Consider the following 26,289-nt stretch of genomic DNA (forward strand, 5'->3'; position numbering starts at 1 on the left):
TCTTGGTGTACACATGCATTTGTGTATACAGTGACATCTGTGAGAAATGGACTTCAATGGAACTGCCTTGTTTTCCTAGTTGCCACGAGTTTTGTACCTTTGACAGGGTAAAGCCTTAGGGCTTTTCTATCTCTCTCAATTCATAGAAAATAGTGGAGTTTCCCTTCTCTAGCAGGTTTCTGCCTTACACAAGTTCTGGCTTTCATGGGTTTTATTGGAGAGAGACAGAGAGAAGGCGAGATTGAGAAAGAGAGAGTTTACTGGTTCTGTGTCCCTAGAGAACTCTTAGATAAAGCATTAAACTACAGAACATTTTCTATTTCCAAGGACAAGTGAGTTCACTCTGACATTTAATACCTGAAACAAGTTAGTACAGGTCAGTGTTTTTCTGTAACGGGATTTTAAGGTGGCAACATTCTGGTGAGAGATGTAAAGAGGACTCCGGTTCCCAGTCATTTGTCAGCAGAAAAGTAGTTCTGCTGAGGCGTGCGTTTACTTGGCCATACATGGATGGAAGTTTAGCGGGAAGACCATGGGGGTACTCTGTAATGTGATCCAAACTCCCATGGATTTTATCACCACTTAACAAAAGAAAAAATTTCCACAAGGTTTAAATGGTAGTATAGGAATTCTAGCAGTCCTACATTACGTCTCAATATTGCCTTAACCAAATGCAGTGAACAGGAGGTGGGTTACTGTGTGACCTTCACATGGTGGACTAATGAACAACACATGGCATAAAAACACATATTTCTGGAAAAGTCCCAACTGTCAAATCAACACCAATGAATTCAGTTACCCTACCTTGACAAAAGGTGTTGTTAACCCGCTTATAACCTTGTAGACATTCCATCATTTGGTTATATCCATGATAAGCTGTAAGGGAAGAAATAATCCTTTGTTATATATTTAACTTTGTACAATACTAAATAAACTATATGTAAATTACTATAACAAAGCTACATCTAACCACTGAGTCAGTTCTGACCCATAGCAGGATATAGGATTTCCAAAGAGCAGCTTGTGAGTTTGAATTGCCAATCTTGCAGTTCAACCTAACATTGCGGTCCAGCATGTGATCACACCAGGACTCCAATAGAGTATTAGTAAACTTATTAAAGGAATTGAAAGAATCATAAAGCTGTTTTGTATATTCTTCCAATTGGTAATTAATTATATCACAACATATCCATTGATTAGCTAATCAACTATGATTGCCTTCAGGCATTTGCATTTTTTTATAAATCCTAGGTGAGGTTCCCACACCCCTTAGTTTTCAAGTAACAATTCTGGGTGTGCCTGCTGTGCCAACAAAGATAATGATAGCATTCTATATCACTCTCATGGACTGTGAACCACAAAGTCTGTGGTTCCAGCCCACCAGCTGCTCCTCAGGGATAAGATAAGGCTTTCTGCTCCTGCAAAGATTTATAGCCTCGAAACCCTATACATGGTAGCTGTGAGTTGGTGCCAACTTGGCAGCACTTAACAATAAACACAGAAATCCCTCTCAAAAGTGTCTAAGTTTAGATAATAAAGTATATGCTTGTCTTAGTTGTAGGATCTAGTGTCTAAAGTATGAGCTGATTCTTACAAATATGAACATGGGAAAAATAGGCAGTTGACAAGAGGAAGCAATGAGATTAAAAAAGATCTAGCGATCTACTCCCATAAAGATGATCATCAAGGAAACCCTATGAGGCAGTTAAATGGTTCATCACTCTGACAAGTATCAACAATTGAAACATTGCAGTCACCTGTATACCTACAAAACTCTTATTCATTGAGGTTTTGATATCCAAAAGTTAGGCCTGCAAGACCATCAGTGGATGGAACATACGTTTTAGGACCAGAAAGACATGGGTCCAAATCTTGGCTCTGGCTATCAATAGCTCTGAATGCCATGGGAAACAACCTCCTTGGGTTTCAAATTGCAATTCTGTAAAATGGGGATATACACACATCTACTTGGTATGGTGGAGTTGTTGGGTAATAAAGGTATACTTCATGGAAAATGCTTATCATAGTATCTGAAATCTTACTAAATGATACATGTCATTTCCTGTAATAAGTTACTTTTTCATTTGGTCAAATCAACGCCAAATGAACAATAAGAAACTAGCTGTAATCAAAACTACACAGAGTTGAGCGAACAATAAAAGGTGAAAGTTGGTGCTCTGTTTTTCCTCTGGATAATGAATTAATTTTGCCCTCTATACATGTTCATTATCCCTCACCATTCATGGAACAGAAGTCTTGGTAGCACAGTGGTGTCTAGCTCCCAAAGAAAAAGATCTAGTGATCTACTCTCATAAAGATGACCATCAAGGAAGCCCTACGCGGCAATACTAGTCTGTCACGTGGAGTCTCTGAGTCAGAATCAACTTCAAGGCACCTACAACAACAACAATTCATAGAATGGTACTATTTATTAGTGGTCTCCCTTCTCCTTCTCTACTTCCTTGCTTTTCTGTATTTTCCTGCTGAATGCCTAAAGACTTAAAGTGAGGAGTCTAGGAATAGTGTATAAAAGCAGGGAGATATTAGCACGGAGGCACTGTTGTTAAGTGCCATCAAGTCGATTCTGACCCACAGCAACCCTGTATAGGGTTTCCAAGGAGCAGCTGGTGAGCTTGAACCACCGACCTTCCAATTCAAACAAATTTGCAGCCTGATGCATTAGCCCACAGCACCACTCCAGGCAGGAAGGTAGTTACCTTCATGTCTAGTTTTGTGCCACACTAGGAAGACCTCTGAAACAGGTTACTTACAGAGGTCATGGAGTCTCTTGCAAAGTATTCAAAGGCAAAGAGATAAAAACTTGTTTTGAAAGTTTCAACATTCATCTACTACAAGGCAAAGAGCCAGATTTAATGATCTCTTAAAGTTCTCCTCAGCTAATGATTCTATGGTCATTTTCTTCCAAAAAGTTGTTAAAAAACAAGTAACTCGTTCATGCTAAGCATATTTATAATAGGATTAACACTACCTGATGAAATCATTTGCAGATTATAACTAAAATTTCTCAGTCACAATGATTAATAAGGAAAGATCTTTCTGTATGAAGCTAAGCAGAAAACTTCAAACATTAACTAAAAGCCACTTATTAAATAAAAGACCGAAGTTTGAACTACTTGGAAAAAAAAGTCATGGAACACCAAACTATAGAGTATAAAGCCAAGGAAATTTTGTTCTCTTCCAAAATGACTATGATTTAGAGTAGTACCAACCAAGGAAAGGAAAGTTTTTCAAATGACACAGGAAGAATGTAACCCAGAGAGTGTTTCTTTGGAATGAGTCACTGAAGATGGTACAAACAGTGTAAATGTCAAAATGTTCATAGCTTACTTAATTTAATAATCCACAATGCCTGTCCTGCAGTAGAATCAATTTCTTAACTTTTGTATATTCAATGAGCCAACGAATGGATTTTTTCCCACAACTTTGTAATTAAACAGTCTACTTAAATCCATTATCAAGATTAAAATGTAGAGCTAACAAAACCATATTAAACAGTGAATAGTAGATGATACAACTCTAGATAAAAATGATGAAAGAGTCTAAGTGTAACTTAAGAATTTTTAATAAAGGAATCATATGATTTTCTCTACCACTCCCTTCTGTCCTGTTCCTGCTGCTTTGAGATTTAGAGAAGGGAAGAAAGAGAAAGAGCTAAGAAAAAGATACGTAGAGAAAAGGGGGGAATAAGATGGAAAACGCACTAGAAATTATAAATTTAGCCTCAAAACAAACTTATAGGAATTTTACTGCTCATCCTTAATGCTAAGACCCAACAGTGTCCCTACAGATAAACAGACATGACAAATTTGTGGGAATGCAGTAAGAAATTTTTTTAGTTAAATACTCCAATTGAATGACCCAGAAAACTCAAAAGGAAATGGCAGTGCTGGGTGGCAGTGCTGGGAGTCAAACTCAGTTCTATGTAATTCCAAACTCCATATTCTTAAATTACACCAAACATTCCCTAGATATACTGCTGGACAGATTGCCAAAATAATTTTAGGCAATTTGATCTTCCAATGAGAAGGGTCCATTAAACTCAATCTACTTGATGAAAAAAACACATTGCAAATCATTACCAAATTAGCTTCAAAAAGTCTATGAAACACATCCTCTCAGTAATGAATGTCCTTATTTACAAAGTGTTTTTTTTATTTTATTATTAATCTAAATGAGGAATTCATTAATTATCAAAACCTTAAGAAGGCATTTCCACAAATTAGTCCTCTAAAAGAAGATAGGGGAGTGAGAGAAAACTGTAGGCAAGAAAAAGATTGAAAGATTTGCATAGTTGCCTATCTCAATAAATTTGAGAAAGACAATTATGCAAAACAACTTATTATGGAGCTAGAAACCAAACAGGATATAAGACAGACATATGGGCATGGTGACTCCCAGATGGAAGATTCTTAATTGAACAGCTAGGTTTAAAGAGCCATTGAAATATCAAAGTAAAAATCAAACACATTTCTTTAAGAAGAGAACATAAAAAAATATCTAACTGAGGCAGAGAAGGTAGAAGTGCAATGAGGAGCTCCGTCAACAACAACACAGAATACCGGACCAAGCAGCCTCAGGGTATGGTCCCAGAACCCTGAACCAAATATATAGGAATACTTAGAAAGTTGGAAGGCTTACAGCCAATGGAACTTGTAGCAAAAGCAAGAAATTCATTACTTTCTAATTCAAGACACTCAGCTGCTCCCGGAGCTGCCATCTTGGGAGAGACCAAGAGGGGGAAGAATCAGAGCAGCCATGGATGCCTGACAAAACTGGGGAGATAAAGGTGTTGGACTTTTTTTTTTTTTTTTTATCTGTCCATTGGTCTCTTGTTGTCTGCACACCTCCATTCTGATGACTAGAGGGGTGCCTGAGAGAATGGACATGCCACCACCACCCCCGGACAGTTTATTACGCATGCGCACAGATCTCCTCAAAATTTAAAGGGACAGTTTTCATGCTAAAATCAAATGGCAGTGCAAAATGGCCACAGCTGGCCAGAACTGTTTATCACTAGCAAAAAGGCCTGAATGGGGGTTCTGGAGAGGGAAAAGCAGACTAAAAAGGAAACAGAATGAAAATTCAATCCTGAGATACACTGTTAACAACCAACAGTGAAATCTTAAAATTTCTCAGGAAGAAGAGTGAAAAGGGAAGCCCATCTCCTGATCACATCTACCAGGAGGCAATCAGAAAGCATAAAATATACCAAAACACACACCCATCTAAGTATTAAGACCACGGCTAACTATTGAATATGCCCAAAAATCAGAAACAGATGACCATATCAGCACATATCCAGAAACAAGATAAAGTGACTGAGACAAATAAGCTGGAGGTAGACCTACACTCCACACTGGAAGGAGGGCAAGCTTTGTAAATGCCTGAGAAGGAATTCAGAAAAATGATTATAAAATGTACCAAAACACTTTACAACGGAGTTGAGAAAAATAAGGAAGAAATCAGCAAAGTGCTACAGGAACAATCAAATAAGATAGATACAGCACTGGAAACAATTCTAAACCTACAGAAAGAAGTCCAAATGAACAATAACAGAATATGAGAAATGGACAATACAATGAAAGGGCAAAGGAGTAGAATTGAAGAGAAAGAAGCCAAAACTAGTGAGATAAAAAATAAATCTCTCAACACTATTAAGATAGAAGAGCAAACATAAAAAAGGATTTAAAAAAATCTGAATAAGGCCTAAGATTCATGCTGGACAACATGAAGAGGAATAACTTAAGAATTAGCATTCTGGAACAGGAAGAATCACACAAGTTCACAGAGGAGATAGTTGAAGAGCTTCTGGAATAAAATTTCCCTAATATTCTGAAAAGTGAAAAGATGAGTATTCAAGAAGCTTAACGAACCCCAGGAATGATAGACCCTAAAAGAAAATCACGGAGACATATCATAATCAAGTGCTCTAAAATCAAAGATAAGGACAGAATCCTGACAGCAGCTAGGGAAAAGAGAAGTGTAACATACAAAGGCAAGCAAATCAGATTAAGTTTGGATCTCTTAACAGAAACAACACAGGAAAGAAGGTAATGGGGAGACATACAAAACCCTGAAAGAAAGAAAAAAAAAAAACTTCCAACCAAGAATCCTCTACCCAGCAAAGCTGTCAATTAAATATGAAGGTGTAATCAAAACATTCCAGTATAAACAGAAGTTAAGGGATTTTGCAAAGCCAACACTGCAATGAAAAACATCCTAAATGGGGTTCTGTGGACTGAGAACCAATGAGAACAGACAACAACCAAAGATTGACATACGTGGCAGCATCACCCAGAACTCAACTGACAAATGGAAGAGTTGAGAAAAGAATAAAACTAAAAAAACAAATTCAGCGGATCTGGGAGATCAGTCTATGATCAAAACAATTACAATGTGAAAGAAGGTAAACAAAGAGGAACAGAGATCCTGGTGGTGGGAAGGTCAGGTAGATTACAGGATACAATAGACTGTCTTAAATGGAGGGAAAAGTTAATGCAATATAAGGTAACCGCAATGGTGGGGTTGGGTTGGGGGATTTAGGGGGAGGTGGAGGGAGGCAATGGCAGAGCACAGGGTAAGGGCAGACACATCATAGTTTGGATGTTGGAGAGGGCAATACAAGAAGGGGGAGGAGATGGTAGATAGGGAACACTGAGACACGTTTGCATCGGCTAAATGGGGCACAGTGATGCATGCTCAACCTTGGAACAACAGGGCTCTGTGATACAGGGATCTAAGCATAGTTTGAGGGGAAATAATACTAGTACGCGTGACTGTCTTATGAATATTGGTTTCCCTTGCCTACTATTGTAAAATAGACACTTGAATGGCATAGAAAGGAATGTTGGGTAACATGATTACAGAATACTTGTAAACCCATCTTCAGCCTATAACTGATTGGAATACCTAAAAGGGGTTCTAGAACTTGCCCAGTGAAATAGGCCTCTTGAGGAGCCTTTGCAGAGTATAAGACCTTAGATGGAATCCTGAGTCCCATCCAGAACCTTCTGAGGAGGGACATCCCCACTAGAAAGAACAAACAGACCAGCCTGGAACAGTTAGAGTGACAGAAGATACATCTTCAAAGAAAGAGCATCAGGAAAAAAACCCCAAACAAAAATATCAGCATGACAGGCTACTACAAGAATAAGCAAGCTGATCACCGGGAAGCCATCAAGGCAAGCAATCAAGTTCCTTCAGGACAAAAACCCCCCTCTAAGACTAAAACTCAAAGGGAACACATGAGCAGGCATGTAAGCTTGCTGGAGCCCATACTGGTCTACTGGTGAGTAGAAGATGGGGAAAGGCAGCAGTGAAGAAGTGGGCTGAGTTCAACCATGGTCCATTAACTCCCGTTGACCTGGAGATGAGAGAGAGAAGAGGATGGGCTGGTTGGTCCAAAGTGTGGTGAGACCTGGGGACACCTAAGCCCATGGACAAGGACATAGCCAAAGAGGGCTAGAGCTGAGAGTGAAGCATCCAGCTGATACGAAATGAGGGGAGCTGCACAAGAACACCCAAACTTGCAGATAGTACACTTCTGACCTAGCCTCGACGGCTTGATAATCAGAACTTGACTAAAAGAAGACTAAAAAAAAAATTTTTTTTTAATAAAGGAAACAAGGGTAAATTGCTACAATTTGATGAACCTGACCTATACTTATGTAGGCAGTAACTCTAAATACCAACAGAGAGGGAAGACTGATACTTCACATCAAGTATCAATGCTATCCCCTCTGTACACGGGGTAGACAGGGACAGGCAACTTAAACATTGGCTACCTAAAATAAGGGGGCGATAAAGACACGAAGTGACTGGCTTACAAGGTTGCAAGGAGGAGCTTAGTTAAAGAGTGTGTGAGGAAAGCAAGAGTCCCCATTGAATATTTTTCATCTTGTCTAGATGGGTCTTGTGAAAAGAGATGGGGATAAGATTCTTATGATTCAATAATGAGTAATTGTTATCATGACTAATTGTGACTTCCACAACTGTAAAGGTAGAAGCTTTGTAACAAAAACGGGGAGTAGATAATCTTACAGTCCAGAAACAGAGGACCCTAGGACCATCAAGGGAGAAGAGCACAAGTGGAAGGCGAGACCTTATCCAAAGGGGCAGAGACACCAGAGATGGAGGCAGAGATGGGGACATGCAGAGAGGAAGCAGCTGAGGACTCTAGATTCATGGGAAGAGAGGGACTAAGAGCTGGTGGCCAGGAGGCAGACTTGCAGAATGTGCCCTTTGGTGGTGTAAATTATTATATATGCCTGAGTGTTTTTTTTAAAAAAGAGCTAAAGTGAATAGAGAGAAACACTGTTAAATAAATGATGGTACATGGAGGGGATTATAATCATTGTAAAGAAACAAGGTGTATGATTTGTTGAATGTAAAACTGATGATTTGCCCTGTAAACTTTTACTTGTTGTTGTTGTTGTTAAGTGCCATCGAGTCGGGTCCGACCCATAGCGACCCTGTACAGGGTTTCCGAGGGTGTAAATCCTTACGGGAGTAGAAAGCCTCATCTTTCTCCTGCGGAGCGGCTGGTAGTTTCGAACCGCTGACCTTAAGGTTCGCAGCCCGATTCGTAACCACTACGCTACCAGTTACTAGATCCACAATAAAAACCTTAAAAAAACAGGCAAAAAACAATCCAACTGAAGCAAATGAGAAATTTCTTGCTACATCAAACATGAAAAACAACCATCATCAATTTTCAGCTATGTGAAACAAAGGATGAGTACTGAGAATCTATCACTTCCTCTACTGCCAAAAACATAGAGTAAATTAAACTTAAAACATTAAACTTAAAAATTAAACTTAAAACAAGTTACCTCTTTCTTTCTAAAAATATTTATTACTAGTCAGTAATTCACACTTAATACTACATTTTAAAACTAAAAGGACAAAGTATAATTAGATGGAAACACTAGAAATGTGAAAACTTAGATTTACTCAAATCAACAGATTCAGGGAAGCAGAATAATCAAAACATGTAAATGCTAGCTGACATCGATTACTGTCACTGAGGCCTGTGAATAAAGTAGTGAGTCCTGGTGTGGCGTTGAAGGATCAGCACTGGACTGTAAACTACAAGGTCGGCAGTTTAAACTCACCAGCTCCTCAAAAACCTTATACAGGGCTGCTATGAGTCGGAATCGATTTGACAGTACTTACAACAACAAGAATAAAGAGCAGGAAGTATTGCATCCTAAGAATGATAAGTTTCTCATTTATAAATCAGCAACCAATTATTTTTCTACATAGGTTTTCTGTTAGTGATACCTCTTGAAAATCTGTATCATAGCAAAACTGGCAATGTAAGTTGTGAATATTAATTAAAACGGAAATCAAGATATTTATTATTTTGAAAGAATTCTCATTTTTGTCTTCACCAGAGACCAAAGAAGCTATTTTAGTTTATCACCTCTTAAAAGACTTTATTTTATAAGTAATCTGAGTAGAGACGGCATTGATAAGGTCTGCTTATTTAAAAACAGAACCAGTAAGAAGACTTTCTGAGATTTCCAAGGTTTCTAGAAATGGAAATGAGAAGATTCTGATTAGAGTTGTCTCCTAAACATTGATCATAAGAAAACATACGTGACATTAACCTGCAAAGGAACCATGACATATGACTTCTTACCTGGTTTCTTGGGGCATTTCTGGCATTTGTTAAAGCCCCAGGAGGTCCCCACAGTTCCACAGCAGTCCTCTTGCTTTGAAAGGCCAGGGAGCGGTTTGCCACACTGCAACGATTAGGTGTGAAATATGAAGGTTAATTGAGAGCAAGATGTTCGCTCTAGAGCACTGCTGTGTTTCACAGTCACATTATAAAACAGTTCTCTTGTTAGCGATACAATTAGGGAGGGGAAAAAACAAACTATAAAACTCAGAAGCAAAACACCAGAACAGAATGAATATGGCACTACAATGAATGGCCTGTTTCCAAATAAGAGTTCCCTGGCATTCTTAAAGTCTAATGAAAATCTGTCATTGCTCAGAACACTTTGTAGAACTGAAGTTTCTAATGCCATTTGTACTTTAATCAAACCTCAAAGCTTAAAAGATCAATATAAATTTTAAAATTTTAGTTTCAACTGTTTAATTTTTTTTTTTCTAAGATTCATCAGGGAACAGAGCTCTAAGGGTGTGGTGTGTGTGTGTAAAACTGGAGAATGTGGCCCAGGTGCCATCTGCAAGATGCTCTGGGTCTTTCTTATTTAATACCAAAGCCTCAGTAGGGATAGGAGCCTCTGGGTGGTGCAGATAGGTTAAGTCCCTGACTAGTAACTCACAGGGCATCTCAGAAGAAAGACTCAGCTATATGATTCTAAAAGGTCAGAGTGGAAATCCTATGGAGCAGTTCTACTCTGCACACATGGGGTCACCGTGTGACTTGATAGCTGTTGGTACTAGTACTGGTACTGGAACAGAGATAGGGTGGAGAGGGTGGTACATGAAAGGATCATCCCTTGTGTGTCAGAATAGAACTGTGTTTCATAGTTTTCAGTGGCTGATTTTGTGGAAGAAGATCCCTAGGCCTTTCTTCCAAGGTACCTCTGGGTGGACTTGAACCTCCAACCTTTTGGTTAATAATCAAGCACGTCTATTCCTGCCTTAGACAATCTTTCCTGCATTCTCTTAAGCCCACTCAACCTCTCTAAATCGACCCTTCTGGCACACTAGACTTCATTTTCTGAAAAAAAGTATATCTTTCCAAAAACAGTTTCCTCTCTTTAGAATGCCTTTGCCTTTCTCCACCTCCCTCTTTTCCTGTAGAAACTCTATTAATCTCTCGAGACTCTGCTCAGGAGAACTATCACCATGAAGCCTCTTCCGTCTCCTCAGAATTTCTCCCTCTTTCTTACTCCACTGAAGTTTCAACATCGATCGTTCTACTGCCTCTCCCATACATTTCAACTAAATACAGTAATTTCTTATTTATCTTAATATTACAAAACATAGTACACATTACAAATGCTCAATAAATGAATGAACAAAGTAAAAAAGAAGCAAACTAAGGAACTTGAGCATGAACAAACTGGTTGGGGTTCATCAAGGCAAGAAGTAGCTATGTGAAACCCAAAGGAAATAGCGTACACGCCCAGGTAGCCGCAGAAAGGCCAGACAGGTGTGAACACCATTACCTGGCAGTTACCAGGGACAGAGCATCCTTCCTACCACGTTAAGTCACACGAATGCTGATGAGGGTCCTAAGTTACTACATACACACATTGTAAAACAAAGCAAAACCAAAAAAGACCCAGCCACTTAACAAAGTTTTCATTCTATCATAGCTTTGATATCCTCAGGTTTTTATGTTTTCGTCATCATTCTGAAAGGATGTTATGTCTTCTCAAAAAACCAATGCCTGATAGTGGTCAAAAATCTGACTCAGGAATGAGAGAGGACTGCGTCTGAATTCTGGCTCTCAACCCTCTTACACTTATTACCTTGGACAAATATCCCTATCTATGGTGTAGAGGAGATAATAGTATTTTTCTCACAGGGCCATGAAAAGAGAAAGGGAAAATGTTCAGCACCATGCCTGGCATATGTAAGTGCTCAGCTGCTATTACAACTAGGAATCCTTGGGTAGTACAAAGGGTTAAAATCTCTGTTACTAAGGTAAGGTTTCCAGCCTAAGCCCACCCAGACGAGCCTCAGAAGAAAGGCCTGGTGAATACTTCCAAAAGGTCCAATCCATTAAAAACCCTTTGGAGTACAGCTCTACTCTGACACACATAAGGCCTCATCATGAGATGGGACAGACTCAACAACGGTTTCCATTATTATTATTACCATTATCATTCCAATTGTACCACCAAGACTTTCTGTCATTACCATTAGATCACAGCTCCCTGGTCTAAATGTCCTATTTGAAATCTTGACTGTTTGGAGAATTCCCTAATAAGCAGAAGGCATATGAGTGGAGGAGACTGTGAGTACTTTGTCAGTCAGATAACTTAGTCTCACTGCCTAATTCAAAGTATCAGACTCCACAGAAAGTGGCTCTATAGAGCAACACGAAGCTCCCTGAAATCAAAGCTGGTGTGGCACTGTAGGATAAGCACTGGGCCGCATGGACGGTTTGAACTTCAAGTTCGGCAGTTCAAACCCACCAGCCACTCCTTGGAAACTCTATACTGGGTTGCTATGAGTTGGACTGACTCAACAACGTTGAACAACAAAGACGTCTTGAGTTAGGCAAAAACAGACTCACAAAAATAATCGCTTTTCTTAAACAGACCTGAGAGAGCACACAATTCTGGGAAAAGCCCTAGTCTAAGTTAATTAGGACCAAGGGTCACCTCATCTCCTGAACCCCAGGCAGTGGCTACTGTACATATGTGACATGGTTTCCTTGAGATACAGCATGAACCTGTCCTGTATAATATTACTGGATAAACATGGACTATCCAGCCGCTCCTCGGAAAACCTATACAGGGTCGCTATGAGTCAAAACCAACTCGATGGCATGTAGTAACAACAACATTGACAGATATCCAGGTGGCAGCACAAAGACATAACACACTGACTTGGTGAGATTAGTCTGGGGGCAGAGCTCTTTGCTCCGTGTGGGAAAGCCCCCAGGACAGTGAGGTTGAACTAAACCAGGTATTAACAGGTGCTGGTGGCTGTGTGTGCCGTGGAGTCGGTTCTGACTCATAGCGACCCTGTACAGGGTTTCCAAGGCTGTAGATGTTTACGGGAGCAGAACGCCTCATCTTTCTCCCGTGGAGCAGCTGGTAGTTTCGAACTGCTCACTTTGCAGTTCGCAGCCCGATTCATAACCACTATGCTACCAGAACAGATAGGTAGGTAAAGACAAAAGAGAGGAAGAAAAAGACACAGAGAGAGAGACATAGAGAGTAAGAATACAAGAAAGAGACAGAGAGAGTGAGAGAAAGGTAGAGAGACAGAGAGAACATACAAATGAGAATCTAAGCGAGGAAAGGTACATACTTTGGGTTGGAGTCAGGTAACTCCCAAATCCCTTCATCTTGAGGACTTAACCCTAAAAAGATGGAGGACAAAAGATGATGGAGCACTACTCCAGGAAACAGACTGGAAGCAAAATGATTGTTAAAAACACAGAGGTCCCTACTGTTCCCATCTGCTGCCAATGTGTTCTTACTGTTTAATTCTAGTTTTATAAATCAGATTTATTTATGATACCTATCAACCTCATCTGCAGATCATTCCTGTGCTGGACTATTCAGGTTCTTCTCTTAATCAAGCAAAAACATTCAACACTTGCTGATTTTATATGCTCAGGATTTTAGTAGCAGTAAAAATCCAATTTTCACCTTGGATTCCTAGAATGTTTTATTTGGTAGGGCAAAATAAATCATTTCTCTCCACCAGGCCTCAGAAAAGGTACAAGGTTTTCATTACAGGGTTCAGGCTGCTTTATCCCATGGCTTTGTTTTTGCAGGTATACAGCCAAAAGCAGCACAAGCCATCCAAATCAACGAAATCTATGGTAGTGAAGGTGGTACCACAACACTGTGTGTTCTTCTCAAAACTGGTTCTGTACAGTTTAAGAACAGGTTACAAGCAATGAAGTCATGGTTATGACAAGGCTCAAGGCCTTAGGTATACCCTTCAAGTTATTTAACAATGAACAGGCTTCACTGTAAGCCAGAAACTAAGCCTGAGAAATCTCTGTGGCATAAATACAGTTCTCACACCAGAGTCCTTTGACCACCACTGGATTGTTCCCCTGGGAATAGAAAGTGCATATAGAAAAAGAAGGTGGTAAAAGGATTTTTTCCTTCTCCACACCAAAAGACCACACTAGAGAGGATCCCACAGAAGAAGATGTTTAGAGACCTGCATGTTCATATGTTGCCAAACAAGTTTTCAGCAAAGCTTCTAGATTAAGACAGACGAGGAGGAAAGGCTCAGTGATCTACTACTGAAAATCAAGTCAATGAAAACTCTATGGATCACAATGGTCCAATCCATAATCAAACATGGATGGTCTAAAACCATTGTGCGCGGGCAGGGTTGCCATGTGTTAGGGTCAACTCACTGACAGCTAGCAAGAATTCTGAAGGTCCTTCCCTAAGCTCAGTAGATTCTCCTTCTCAGTGAGACAAAACCACATGAACATACTTATTTTGTCAAACTACACTTTGATATGCACAGATAGAGGTGATTTATACAGGTAAGAAAAACACAAAAGTTTTCCCATGTGAATTCTTCACTACAATTTCAAAGAAAGCCTGCCTGTCAATCATTTCACAAGATAGTTTATCTATACGCTATCCAGAAGTAAAGTGCTAAATTTACAACATGATGTTTATCTATCTATGTCAAATCAATGTATGAAATAAGCAATGTGCTGTGGCAGTTCAAAAAACTAACCGAACCTTGGGCTGCAGGTTGTTGCTGTTGTTAAGTACTGTGGAGTCGGTTCCGACTCATAGTGACCCTGCGCAAGGTTTCCAAAGCTGTAAATATTTTTGGGAGCAGAACGTCTCATCTTTCTCCTGTGGGAATAGCTGGTAGTTTCAAACTGCCCACCTTGAGGTTAGTAGCCCGATTCATAACCACTATGCTACCAGGGCTGCAGGTTAAGGGATGCTATATTCCGGAACATCAGCATTGCTGTTGCCGTTGTTGTAAGTGCTGTCGAGTCAGTTCTGATTCATAGTGACCTTGAACAAAGTTTCCAAGTAGCGGGTGTTGGGTTTTTGAACTGTTGATCTAATGTTTGGCAGTCCAGTGCCATGCCAGGCTCCCTTTGTTGTTGCTAGGTGTCATTAATTAACCTCAACTCATAGAGACCCCAGGTGACAAAGTGGAATTGTCCCACAGGGAATTTCTCGGTTGTCATCTTTACAGAAGCAGATTGCCAATTTTTTTCCTACAGAGACTGGGCTGAGTTCATATCACCAACTTTTCAGCTAGCCAAGCACTTAATCATTTGTGCCACCAGGGCTCTTTTATGTCAGTGCTGGGATTCAGCAAATGCATGACCCAGCTATAGCAGTACATGAAGAACAATGAAGGTCTGTCCACCAGCTCCCATGGAATCAACTGAAGAAAGTAAAGATAATAGGATCAGGTATAGACCTGGTATGTTAAGTAGGATGTAGCTTATTACACAATGAAGGTGTTAACAGGATGAAAGCTGGATAAGATTCAATTCATTAAGTAGAAGACGGTTTCAACATCTAGCGCTCCTCAACAATGGAAGACGGTGGTGACATCTTTACTCGGAGCAGAGCCTGGAAGACCATCTCTTGGTGATGTCTAGGACACTAAAGCAAATGACTTCTATTTCTGCCAACCCTAAGGTTCTATGCTCAATAGATACTGATACATTGTATGGAGAAAATGAATGTTATGCACCAAAGTCAACCTCAAACGTTTCTGTTGCTCTCATGTCTATGACAAGGGTTGGTCTGCGCTGATAAATTGCTAATGAACTCCTTTGGTTTTACATCCTCTTTCAACCACATCTCCATAATACTTACCCCAGTACATGCTTACTCACAGAGGACATATGCTCTAAACAATACAGAAGAGAGAAACAAAAACAGCTACTCCCTGCCCCAATTCACCCATGCACTGACCATCGTGAGCAGAATACTAGTGTATGAAAATAATTTATCAGCTCTACTTGTCTTACTATCTATAGTGCCATTTCAGGACATAAGGCCATTCAGGGACTCCATCAATACGCATGTTATAAATTTTATAACACAGAATTATTAAAAACAATGTTAAATCTTTTATTTCATAAAACAGTCATTAAGAAGTGCTTTAATGTTAGCCTGATAGAGAACATGTATTTTCAGATTTTAACCTCAGTTTTGAAGAAATGCCACATCTGATATGTAAAGTTAAGATGTGATTACAGTTGTTTTTTAGGTTCCCTATAAATACAGGAGCTCTGGTAGCGTAGTGGTTACAAATTGGGCTGTGAACCTCAGGATCAGCAGTTCGAAACTACCAGCTGCTCCACGGAAGAAAGATGAGGCTTTCTGCTCCCGTAAAGATTTATAGCCTCGTAAACCCTGTACAGGGTCGCTATGAGTCGGAACCGACTCCACGGCACATAACAACAACAACAACAAATAAATACAGGAGTCCTGGTGTGGTACTGTGGGTTAATGTACCAGACTGCAGAGCCATTTGAACTGCATAGTTGGTGGTTCAAGCTCACCAGCTGCTCCTCGGAAACTCTATACAGGGTCGCTATGGGTTAGAACTGACTCGACAGCATTTAACAACAACAATATAAATAAAGGAGCTGGAATGACAGTTCAAAACTCACCATTTGGCAAACAAAGCTTATAATTTTTGTCAATCAGAAGTTTCTGAGATGGTGTGTATACATTCTTGGAAATGGTGTATGTATATGTTTGGTTGTATATGTTGTTGTGGTTGTTAAGTGCCATCAAGTTGGTTCCGACTCATAGTGACCCTGTATAAGGTTTCTGAGGAGTGGCTGGTGAGCTTGAACTGCCATCCTTGAGGTTCAAACTGACCTTGTGGTCTAATGTATTATCCTGTAACACCACACAAGAACACCTTGGGTGTATATATTTTACCAAAATTTATAACAACAACAACAACAAACACCATTACCCCTGGAGTTGCTCTAGAAATGAACTATAACTTGAAGAGATTGTGGTAAATATTTGAACTTGGTTTTGTAAGAGTTACTTTTCATACCCTCAAAATTACTGATACAGCATCCTCACTCCAAAAACATTTGCTATGTGGGCAGGAACCTGAGGAGGGAAGACGCAGTGATGGAGGAATGGAAAGAGCTCTAGACTGGGATCACGAGACCTGGATCCAAAGCCCAGTTCTGTCTTCTTAGCAGTGTGATGCCAGACACATCATCCAGCTTCTTTCAACTATAATGAGTCAATAATCCCAACTCACAGGGTTATGGTAACATGAAATGATGCATGTCCAAGTAAGGCTGCCATTAGCTCATCAGTCTGTGGGGAGTAGGAAAAGGAAACCCTTTACAGATGGTTGTAGTCCTGTACTGGGATATAAAATTTGGTGAGCAGAACATGATCTGGATTCCAAGCCCCACTCGCCCCATCAGCTGGTATCCCTACGTGGGCACATCTTACATACAGGCAGTGTTAAAAACACTGGTCATGAGACAGGCTATTTTAACGAATGAAAAGGTCACAATATAAAGACAGCCACAGATCTACTACTTAACCTTATCATATTAAAAAACAAATTTAAAAAACCCACTAAGACCAGTCGCTGGAGAAGGATATCACGTTTGGTAAGGTGGAGGGTCAGAGAAAAAGGGGATGACCTCCAACAAGATGGAATGGCCAAGTGGCAGCATCGATGGACTCAAGCATGGCAACAGTAGTGAGGATAGCCCAGAATCAGGCAGTGTTTTGTTCTGCTGTTGATACGGTCGCTATGATTTGGTATCAACTCAATGGCACCTAACAACAACAACAACCATTGACTTGAAAATTCAAAAATTCCTTTTAGAGATTATACTGAGGCAAAACATGAAATAAAAGTCTGATTCATTACAACTCTTCTAAGAGTAAGCAAGACATGTTTAGTCAAAGAGTTGAAAGAAGGAAGTGACTAAATGGCTCTACTGGGGAGAGATTCCAAAGAGATGGAGCAGGCAGCTAAGCACAACACTGACCACCATCTGGGAGGGCAGGCCAGGACACTGGACACAGACCAAAGTGAAGGAATACAGACAGTGAGTGGGGGAAGTCAGAGAATGAGGTGGAGCTAAGCACTGGAGAGCTTTCCACAATTGAACAAGAATGTGGAATTCGATTTGAAGTTGGACACAAAATCAATCAGAAAACAGGGAAAAGGAAATATCACAAATCCTTTTCATAAAGCAAACAAGTTTTAGATTGCTTGCAGTTAAACAACTGCCATCTTTAAACTTTGCTATTGCTATTAAGTGCTGTTGAATTGGTTCCAACTCATAGCGACCCTATATACAGGGTTTCTGAGGAGCAGCTTGTGGGTTTGAATCGCCAACCTTGTAGTTTGCAGTCCAGTGCTAATCCTACAGCGCCACACCAGAAATGCTAAGTAAATACTAAAGAAGAAGAGAAGGAGATTACATGTATTTATCAAAGTATAGTTTACCATATCTGGTACTTCCTCTTAGAAGATAAAAAAGAATGACCAGGACAGAGTACTTTATTTACGGTAGAAAAGAAGAACTATACATGTTGAGGCAAGCATGACCACAATCAGAGAACAAAAAATGATTTTTTTTTAGGATAATTCCTAAAAACCCATTGGCTACACTTCTCAAACAAATAGTAAAATCAAAACCAGTCCTGTTGCCCTGGAGTTGAGTCCAACTCCTAGCAACTCTACTGAACAGAGTAGAACTGTCCCATAGGGTTTCCAAGGCTATAAATCTTTACAGAAGTAGATTAGCACATCTTTTTCTGGACAGAGTAGCAATTGGGTTCAAACTGCTGACTTTTGGGTTAGCAGTCATGTGTTTATTAACCACTATGCCATTAGGGCTCCCAAACAAATAATGTTGTTGTAGTTAAGTGCCATTGAGTTGGTTCCAACCCATAGCAGGAGCGACTGGTGAGCTTGAACCACTGATCTTGTGGTTCAAACTGACTTTACAGTCCAGCGCATTAACCCACAGTCCCACATCAGGACTCCCAAACATATAGTAGGGGGAGTGCTTTAAGTTCAGTACAAATAATTTCTTTCCTCAACAAATACTCTATGGTCAAAGTCATCCTTGTTGTTGTCATGTCCATCGAATTGATTTCTTAACACAATGCAAACTCCCATACATCTCTCCATGCCCAGCAGGGATATTGCATTATGAATGTAAAATGAACCTCTCGACACAACCGTATTCCATAAGGGGTCGGTGAAAAGTAGTGTAAGTGTGGATAGATAACTGAATTAGTGGCAAAAGCACAACATTTGGAGTTAGACAGAGGTTTAAGTCCTCCCTTTACTCTCAAACTGTAGACAAGCACTGGGCTACAAACAATAGGTAATGAGTCTGAACCCATGGAATTGCAATGATTCAGTCAACTGAGGACATCAAGATCTTTCTTGTCATACGCCATGTCTTAGTGCTAAAGAACCAAGACCATGAAGACCAAATTGTGGACCCCCTTTATAAACAGCCCTAGAAGTCCCGGTGTGGCATTGCAGGATAAGCAATGGACTGCTAATTGCAAGAACAGAGGTTCAAACCCATCAGCCACTCCTGGGAAACCCCATACTGAGTTGATATGAGTTGGAATCACTACACTATACACAACAACAACAAGGCATCCAAGGCCCAATTACAAAGCACGTACAACATGGAACTCTCTAAACTACAAAACGTCCCAGAGGGTATGTCTGTTCTTTCTGTTTCAAATAGTAATGGCTTCTTGTAAATCCTTCATTCCAGAAGAAATGATCTGAGAGCCAGGGTGGAAGAGTAGAAAGTACATTAAACTAAGAATAAGAAAATATCAGTATTACTTCCCATCTGATTTAGGACAGAACTTAACTCTTTGGATTTTAGTTTCCTCATCAATAAAATTATAAGGATGAACTAATTACTGATATTCATTTTATGCCAAAATTCTAAGAATTCATGAAGGCTCCCTAGTAGAAGTTAAAGCAACCAGGGAGCTGTGGTGGAAAGGACCCTTAGTCAAGGCAATCTTCTGAAGATTTGCATCCCTTAAGCATCCCTGCCTACAAAGTTCCTACACAACATTGCATGATGCCACATCTTGCCTAGTCCTACCTTCATACCCTGATCTGAACTGACTAAATTGGCAACAACCTGAATGGGCCTCCTATACCTACACTCACACAGAAAAACAATGCTAGCCTAACAAGAATATCTCTGGCTCTTGCCTGGCTACTTTTTAGAATATAATAAATAGTTTTAATAAATGATATGAGATTAATAGTAGGCAAGGAGCTCTGGTAGCGTAGTGGTTATGAGTTGGGCTGCCAACCTCAAGATCAGCAGTTCAAAACTACCAACTATTCCTCGGGAGAAAGATGAGACATTCTGCTCCCATAAAGATTTACAGCCTCGAAAACCCTGTACAGGGTCACTATGAGTTAGGACTGACTTCACGGTATTTAACAACAACAACAACAACAAGGAGTCCTGGTGTGGCACTATGAGCAAATGCATCAGGCTGCAAAGTCATTTGAATTGCAAGGTCAGTGGTTCAAGCTCACCAGATGCTCCTTGGAAACCCTACACAGAGTCACAATGGGTCGGAATCGACTCAATGGTACTTAACAACAACAAAGCTCAGGAAGTATTTAAAAATCTAATGGAGATGCCGATTTTGCACACTTTGAGGGGCAGCTCATTAAAAAGTCACATTATGGTCTATCAGTCCACACTGCCCGATGCCCCATACATCATTCCATCCATACATCTGCTCACATCCATCCTTGCTCAGAAGTGAGACACTCCAATGATCTGGCCAAAACGTGTGGTACTATGACAAACAGAAACTCTACCCTCAGGACGATGACTCTAGTTGAGAAATACAAACCTCATTTTTAAAATCTTGGACTTCTTTTCCTCTGAAGCAGAATGCAAGTCCTTTATGGAGAAAGCTCTGAGTGTGCTGCTGCTGTTGTTAAGGGCTGTCGAGTCCGTTCCAGCTCACAGGGACTCTGTCCAGGATTCCTGAGGAGCGACTGCATGGGTATGAACTGCCAATCTTGCAGTTCAAACTGACTTTTCAGTCCAGTGCATTTTCATGTAGCACTACACCAAGACTTCGACTCTATGTACTGGGACGGATTAATCCTATCTGCTCTCACAATTCTTCTTTGTTCCTATTATCAACTTTTCACTACAATATACACACATCTCCACTCTGGCAAAGCGATCCCTGCCTACCTTCCAGGCAAAATGATGTTCTTCTAGTCTCTGGATCAACTATAAATCCAAATTAAACTGGATAACCTCATGAGAGCTATTCAGTGTCTATGTACTAGAACATGAAATACGTTTATTTCTATTTACCAGTGACACAAAAATTCCAAATCTCTGAACCCTATCACTAATGCAATCAGAACTATATAGCTGTATGTATACTTGATCAACTTGTTCTAAAGGCCCATTGTTATAAAGAGAATATTGCATGATGGAGCACTGGCAGGGTAACAGGCATTGTCTCATAAGAAAAGGAAAACACTTAAATACTTCCAGATTTTCTCAAAGAACTTGTAAAAAATTTTCTTTGGCTTCAGCAGAACATTCTTTGTAAGCAAGGCTTTTTTTTTTTTTTTTTTTAAAGTCCATCCAGCTTTCTTTTATTAGAGTAATTAAAACAATGTTAGGCATTTGGGGTATGTGATACAACCATAATCCTCTGATATTTCAGGCTATTGATTTTACAAAGTATCTACTGTGACTAGGGCATTAACTGCTGGAAATATACCCTCATTGATTTCTGAGAGTGTATTTGTTTAACGCTTGCTGAAGCCAAACCATGGGCTTCAAGGAATTCCAGACAACTACTTTAGTTTATGAAATGGTATTTTAAAAGTTACACTAAGACAAAATGGGTTTTAAAGTAACATACAAAGGGGAAAAAATTCTGAAGCATGAAACTTTAGCTTCTATTTGAAATCTTTTTAAAAGAAATCACCACATTTGAGCTGCCTATTTTCTTCAACTCTACAGCGACTCAAGCATTTCAATAGGAGGTCTACCTATTGGTATTCTTATATATTCTTATATTGGTAATAATAATAAAATATTGTCATGATTATAGTCTCACATTATAACTCCCATTAGCTTTTCTTACCTGTAAAGTGACAAAAATCACATCATAATTCCTAATACTGGCTGTGTGTGTGTTAGGAGTCCTGGTGTAGCACTGTAGCAAAAGCACTGGACTGCACCTATGAGGTTGGAGGTTCAAACCCATCAACTGCTCCCTGGAAACCCTATACAGGATCACTAAGATAAACTTATGCACAGGGAGGAAATGTTTTAAATATATAGCTGCTATTACTATAGCAACCAAGTCACCCATCATAAAACATAAACCTATAAGTTTTGCAACTATACTGAGATAAATTTTCTATATTCATAAAGTCTCATTGCTGTATCCATTTTATGATTGTCCCATCGTGATACTAAAAGAAACAAAAACATTTTGACCACCTCATTGACTGTGGAGTTGTAACACTTGCCTCATTTGATTAAACGAGAAGCTTTTCTGTGTCTCACCCAAGTATACAGAATTCAAACCAAATTACCTGTAGCATGGATGTAAGCAGTAAAGAAAAACTGAAAGCCACAGATAATATTCATAGGTGGCGATGTTAAGTTCTTTGTGACCAGCGAACCATGGCTGACTTGTCTCATGCTCTGCAACTTGTACAGCAGCCTTTACTGCTTACGAAGACCCACATGCTCCGTCTCCCTGCACAGCCCTCTGCAGCTAGGCAGGGCCACGCCATACCCTTTCCACAATGGACTGTGGGAAGCATCCTGGAGTATCACTTGCAGGACCTTCCATCTCCTGCAATAGGAACCAAGGAGGCCACACATTTCACATCCACCCACTGCCATCTTGTCTATTCAGCCTCTCAGCAACCTACAGAGGGTTTCCAAGACTGTAAATCTTTATGACTACTAGTAGACAACCTTCTGTATCTCCCAAGGGGCAGATGCTGGGTTTGAACCACTTAGCAGTTAGCAGCCCCATGTTTATCCCACAGAACCACCAGCGCTCCTTATATACGCCACAAGCACAGCAATAGCCTCCTCAGCCTAAATCCCTCAGAGCAGAACTCCCTGTTCATGTGGTGGACTGCTAAAATCCAAAAACTCAACCCACTGCCATCAACTTGATTTCAATTCACAGCAACCCTATTTAGGATTTCTGAGACTCCAGACCTTTATAGGAGTTGACAGCCTCATCTTTCTTCTTTGGAGCAACTCATGGGTTTGAACTACTAACCTTGAGGTTAGTAGCCCAACATCTAACCCACAGCACCACCAGAGCTCCGCTAGACATCTAATATATGTAAAATCTAATTTTGTTGTGTTCATTTAATATTATAGCACAACCTAGCTTAGCAGAACACCTGGTCTTTCTTCCACAAGACCACCAACTTTTAGCTAGTGCCCCAAAGCACGTAATTCACTGTGTCACCAGGGCTCCTTACTAATAACTACATAAACAGATGTAGCCTAAAAGCAGAAAGATCTGTAATTCATAGCATAGAGACAGAGATGCACTGGGGTACTGTGTTCCTCACCTCAACCCCAACCCTCACCATGGTGACTTCTTGAACTAAAGAATTTTAGTTAGATATGTTGTTGTTGTTGTTAAGTGCCGTCGAGTCAGTTTCAACTCATACCGACCCTGTATAGGGTTTCCAAAGAGCAGCTGGTGGTTTGCACTACTGACCTTGTGGTTCACAGTCCAGTGCTGATCCTACAGCAACATGCCAGGAGTCCTTAGTTAGATACAAGAACGGTATAATGCTACATTTAATGATTAAGATGTATTACTAATATTTTGCTAAGACTCAAACTCTTCTGACATATAAAATTATAATCATATAGGGATAGTGTTTAAAACAAAAACAAAAGATTCTGAGGAAGGGGGAAATAGGAAGCCCTAACAGCATGCAATCAAGATGTATTGATCATTACTGGTGATTGGAATGCAAAGGTTGGGAGCAAAGAGGAAGGATCAGAAGTTGGAAAATATGACCTTGGTGATACATATGATGCCGAAGAACAGACGACAGAATTCTGCAAAACCAATGATTTGTTCATTTCAAATACCTTCTTTAGACAGCATAACAGATGACTGTACACATGGATCTCACCAGATGGACTACATAGAAATCAAATTGACTACATCTGTGCAAATAAAAAATGGAAAAGCTCCATATCATCAGTTAAAAACAAATTCAAACTGAAGCTGAAGAAAATGAAAATAAGTCCACAAGAGCCAAAATATGACCTTGAATAGATCCCACCTGAATTTAGAGATCATCTGAACAGATATGATACATTAAAAACTAAAGACCAAAGACGCAAAGAGTTGTGGGCTGATATCAAGAATATCATACATGAAGAAAGCAAAAAATCATTGAGAAGACAAAGCAAAAGGTCAAAATGATGTCAGAATAGATACTGAAACTTCCTCTCCAGCATAGAGATGCTAAAGCAAATGGAAGAAATGAGGAGGTCCAAAAGCTGAACAGAAAATTTCAAAGTTTAGCTCGAGAGTATAAAGGCAAATATTACAACAAAATTTGCAAAGATCTGGAATCAGAAAACCAAAAGGGAAGAATACGCTCTGCATTTCTCAAGCTGGGGGAACTAAAGAAAAAGTTCTGCCTTGACTTTCGTTATAGAAATATTCTCTGGGCAAATTATTGAATGATGCAGAGAGCATCAAGAGAAGATGGAAGGAACACACAAAGTCACTGTACTAAAAAGAAATGGTTGATGTTCAGTCGTTTCAAGACGTAGCATATGATCAAGAGCCAATGATACTGAAGGAGTAAGTTCAAGGTGCATTGAAGGAATTGGCAAAGAACAAGTCACCAGGAATTGATGGAATAAAAACTGAAACCTTTCAAGAAAGTGAGGCACTCACTCATCTCTGCCAAAAAATTTGGAAGACAACTATCTGGCCGACTGATTGAAAGAGATCCATATCTGTGCCCATTCCAAAAAGAGGTGACCCAATGGAATGTGGAAATCATCGGACAATCGCTTTGATATTCCGCGAGAGTAAAGTTTTGCTAAAGGTAATAAAGAAATGGCTACAATCATACATTGACAGAGACGTTCTAGAGGTTCCAGCCAGATTCAGAAAAGGCCATGGAATGAGGGATATCATTGCTGATGTCCAATGGATTTTAGCTGGAAGCAGAGTATATCAGAAAGGTGTTTACCTGTGCTTTACTGACTACAAAAAGGCTTTTGATTGTGTGGAACATGACAAGCTATGGGCAGCATTGTGAAGTATGAGTATTCAGAACACTTAATTGTACTCATGAGGAATCTGTACCTGGACCAAGAAACAGTTGTTCAAAGAGAACATGGAACACTGAATGGTTTAAAATTAAAAAAGGTGTGCGACAAGGTTGTATTCTTTCACCATACTTATTCAACCTGTATGCTGAGCAAATAATCCTAGAAGCTGGGCTATATGAAGAAAAACATGGCATCAGGATTGGAGGAAGACTCATTAACAACATGCAATATGCAGATTATACAACTTTACTTACTGAAAGTGAAGAGGGCTGAAAACATTTATTCATGAAGATTAAAGAGCACAGCCTTCCGTATGGATTATATCTCAATGCCAAGAAAACAAAAATTCTCACCACTGGACCAATAAACAACATTCTTATCAATGGAGAAAAGATTGAAGTTGTCAAGGACTTCATTCTTCTTGGATCAACTATCAACACTCACGAAAGCAGCAGTCAAGAAATCAAACAATGTATTGCATTAGGCAAATCTGCTGCACAAGACCTTTTTAAAGTGTTGAAGAGCAAAGATGTCAGCTTGAGGACTAAGGTGCACCTGACCCAAGCCATGGTATTTTTAATAACCTCATATGGATGCGAAAGCTGGACTGTGAATAAGGAAGACTACAGAAGAATTGACGCTTTTGAGTTATGGTGTTGGAGGAGAATATTTAAAGTATCATGGACTGCCAAAAGAACCAACAGATCTGTTTTGGAAGAAGTGTAGCCAGAGTGCTCTTTGGAGGCCAAGATGGCCAAACTTTGCCTCTCATACTCCGGACATATTGTCAGGAGGGACCAGTCACTAGAGAAGGATATCATGTTTGGTAAGGTGGAGGGCCACAGAAAAAGAGGAAGACTCCAACGAGATGGTTTGGCCAAGTGGAAGCCATCGATGGACTCAAGCATGGCAACAGTAGTGAGGTTGGCCCAGGATCAGTCATTGTTTCGTTCTGCTGTGCATAAGGTTGCTATGGGTCAGTTACAACTCAATGGCACCTACCAGCAACAACAACAGTGAAGGTGCACCTTAGTCCTCAAGCTGACATCTTTGCTCTTCAACACTTTAAAAAGGTCTTGTGCAGCAGATTTGCCTAAAGGACTAAGGTGTGCCTGATCCAACCCATGGTATTTTCAATAACCTCATATGCATGTGAAAACTGGACAGTGAAAAAGGAAGACCATAGAAGAATTGATGCTTTTGAGTTATGATGTTGGAGGAGAATATTCAAAGTGCCATGGGCTGCCAAAATAACC

At 39.9% G+C, this 26,289-nt stretch overlaps 1 protein-coding gene across 4 annotated transcripts in view; it reads right to left on the minus strand.

Annotated features, from left to right (window-relative positions):
* Positions 1-26,289, minus strand: part of LTBP1 (latent transforming growth factor beta binding protein 1) — a 636,211-nt gene that overhangs the window by 251,922 nt on the left and 358,000 nt on the right. For all 4 annotated transcript variants that reach the window (XM_006835152.1, XM_006835155.1, XM_006835154.1 and 1 more), the window contains 2 exons: positions 9,665-9,767; positions 805-876 (listed from right to left, as the gene is read on the minus strand). In XM_006835152.1, coding sequence (XP_006835215.1) covers positions 805-876; positions 9,665-9,767 — 175 coding nt within the window. The remainder of the gene's footprint in view (positions 1-804; positions 877-9,664; positions 9,768-26,289) is intronic.

This window comes from Chrysochloris asiatica, unplaced genomic scaffold (assembly GCF_000296735.1).
Source record: "Chrysochloris asiatica unplaced genomic scaffold, ChrAsi1.0 scaffold00016, whole genome shotgun sequence".
Taxonomy (NCBI): Eukaryota; Metazoa; Chordata; class Mammalia; order Afrosoricida; family Chrysochloridae; genus Chrysochloris; species Chrysochloris asiatica.